Source organism: Contarinia nasturtii, unplaced genomic scaffold (assembly GCF_009176525.2).
Source record: "Contarinia nasturtii isolate CC-2019 unplaced genomic scaffold, AAFC_CNas_1.1 Cnas_scaffold_4678, whole genome shotgun sequence".
NCBI lineage: Eukaryota > Metazoa > Arthropoda > Insecta > Diptera > Cecidomyiidae > Contarinia > Contarinia nasturtii.
In genome coordinates, this window is record NW_022201964.1 from 1 (window position 1) to 3018 (window position 3018).

Sequence of the window (3018 nt, forward strand, 5' to 3'; positions counted from 1 at the left end):
GACCAACTAAATGCGCTGCAATCCACCAACGTAGCGTATCTACATTGTGATTTTCAAGGATATCGCTTGGATTTATCACATTTCCCAGCGATTTTGACATTTTTCGTCCATTTCCATCAACGGTAAATCCATGCACAAGAATTGATCTATTAATCGAAAGAGAGTGAACAATTAAAATTCGAACGGTGCCTTTCGTTCAGTTTCAATATTCGGCTCTTACTTGAATGGTGATATGCCTCTTGATGCCACACTTGTAATCAAAGACGATTGAAACCACCCGGTAAACTGGTCGATACCTTCTAAATACAAATCAGCAACATTTGGCGAATCCAATGCATACGACCATGAAATACCCGAATCAAACCAAATATCCAATATGTCCTGTGAATTTAATGAAAATTGTTGAACTTATGAGATAAAATAATTGAATGCTACTGTCATCTCTCCGCATTCAGATTCAGTCTTTTCAGTTCATTGTCTGGTATTAAATCGACAACGTCTTTTGACCACCAAAAATCAATCGTTCCATTTTTTGTAAGCAATTCATTAATGTGATTCACGATGGTCTCCGATACAATCACTTCGCCGGTATCTTTTCGATAAAATGCTGGAATTGGTGTACCCCAAACACGTTGTCTTGAAATGCACCAGTATGGTCGTTGGTCGAATCTTTGTGACAATTGTGTACTTTCCAGCTTTTCAGATTTGGTGTAAATGTCAATGTTTTCTAATTGCGCCAGCGTTGTGTCGCGAATCGCCTTAATATCAATGAACCATTCCCCAATTGTATTACATCTTCTTGTACCATAGTTGATTACCATCTCGAACTATATCTTTACCCTGGAGAAATGTTGGAGCATCACTTGCACTGCTCATCAACCACCCGTTTCTGTGAATAAATTCGAAAATTATTAAATTATCCGAAATAATTTGCAAAATGAACACAATTACAATCGGAATATTTTCAGCTAAACAAACAAGATAATCATCAAAACCATGCGATGGTGCTGTGTGAACTAATCCAGTTCCAATGTCAGCCTTTACATGATTTCCTTTTAAAAATGGCAATTCCGTGTCTTTATCGATTGGATGCAAATATGTACAACTTTCTAAATCGGCCGCATCCACACTCGCATACTCTTCGAATTCAAATGTTTCGAGTGTTTCTTTTAGTTTTGCTATTAGGTCGGTTCCAACAATATAGTATTCGGGTTCGTCATTCAGTCGAATCACTGAGTACTTGAGGTCTGGACTAAAACAAATGGCTTGATTCGCTGGCAGTGTTCATGGTGTGGTTGTCCAAATTAAACCATATACACCATATTCGTCGTATTTCTTAAGTGATGTTGGCACATTTTTCAATTTAAATCGAATATACAACGATGGGCTTACTTGATTACGTGCTATATTCCAATTCAGCTTCTGCTAGTGCAGTTCTATCAATAAATAAGGTTTAAATTGAATTTAACGTCAAAAACTTTTCAGATTGATTGTTATATTTACTTGGATGATGAGTATACTGGTTTCAAATCGCGAAAGATGATCCGTTTTGAATACAATTGATGGAAAAGATTCAATTGATTTTTTATGTAAGCAGGATCATAGGTAAGATACATATTTTCCACTTTGTTCCAATTAGCTGTGACGCCCCACGATTCAAACGCTCTCTTTTGCTCTTTAATAGTAGCCGTCGCAAAGTCTCATTGCTTCGTATTTCGAGTGCATTCATTCCATCTTTAACTGATTTTGCTTTCATTTCGATAGGCAATCCATGACAATCCCAACCTGGATGATAGTGTACACGATTACCGTTGACGATTTGCGTACGAAGAATGATGTCTTTGGCTATCTATGTGATCAAAAGAAAATTCCTGATGAAAATGTCTCAAGTTTAATAAATCAAATATGACAAACCTATAAATATTGTTTGTGGAATGAACGTAAAACGTGAAAACGTGAAAACGTGATTATGACAAACCTTATTGACAGCATGGCTCATGTGAAGGTCACCATTCGCATACGGTGGTCACTGGCATATTCAATGTTTTTGTGTAGATTGTTGCAAATTGACGGCATTGTAACCAACAATTTCGACCGCTTGTTGGATTCAATAAAATCTGATAAATTCTTGGGCACAGTACAAGAATTTTGCCAATGGGTGCTCAAACCGTGGACAATCGCTTGTTATGACATTTCACTCCTTACAATTTATAGAATATTCAATTGCTTACAATTTATTCAGCGTTGAAAACAATCGTCTACAAATATTCATGTTCATTTTTATTTTAAATTAAATAGAATTCAGATTTATGTTCATTGGTGTTTAAATGACAATGCTTTGACATATATGCACAGTGCACACATTCAATAGCTCTCGTTCAAATTGTGTGCCGTATTTACATCGACCAAATGTCAAATACGGTAATTTGTCAAATAGCATATCTGACAGCTGTCAGTTGGCCATGAAGTTAAGACAGTGTCATTTGGCTCAAGTTTTAATAAGAATATTCAACAATTGAGAACAATGTTATTGTCAACGCGAATTCATTTTGCTTCAAAATAGAACGTTATACATGATGTATCAAGTCAGTTACGTTTCTATTCTAAGAATCCCGATGAGGTAGAACAGTGGATATCTGCGCTGGATGTGGCGCAACAAAAACGTATTAGGTTCTTTCAAAATGAAGTAATTATCTGTGAAAATTTTCGTGCTTTTATTTCGAAAATTAATATTATTTCAATTTTAGGTTACCTTGAAACGTGATCAAGGTGAAAGTGTGCCAACAGATAGAAGTAGAACAACTCACCATTGAACAATACCAACATCTTATGAATTCAGCAAATGATCAACGTATAAAATATTACAACTATTTAAATAAAACGGAAAGGTCAAACGCCAACACTCCAGTATGTACAAATTAACTGAATGAACAAAATATATCACAGAGAAAAAAAATTGTACAAAAATAAAAGTAGTAGGAAAATGGGGATTCGAGTGCAGTAGTTGCGTCAACCAAC

The 3018-nt window shown here is 35.6% G+C and overlaps 1 protein-coding gene and 1 long non-coding RNA gene across 2 annotated transcripts; one reads left to right on the forward strand and one right to left on the reverse strand.

Moving 5' to 3' along the window:
- Positions 1–3: 3 nt before the first annotated feature.
- On the reverse strand, positions 4–2026 carry LOC116351106 (isoleucine--tRNA ligase, mitochondrial-like; the record flags this gene model as incomplete). Its single annotated transcript, XM_031783164.1, is given in 8 exon segments — positions 4–146; positions 221–397; positions 442–827; positions 952–1398; positions 1400–1436; positions 1504–1699; positions 1702–1849; positions 1979–2026. Coding segments are annotated over 8 exon segments (1582 nt in total), but the record flags the coding sequence as incomplete, so codon positions are not given.
- A 426-nt stretch (positions 2027–2452) lies between these two features.
- Positions 2453–2907, forward strand: LOC116351107. Its single transcript, XR_004202093.1, has 2 exons — positions 2453–2686; positions 2748–2907. It is a non-coding gene; the product is annotated as an uncharacterized LOC116351107 (long non-coding RNA).
- The last annotated feature ends 111 nt before the right edge of the window (positions 2908–3018 follow it).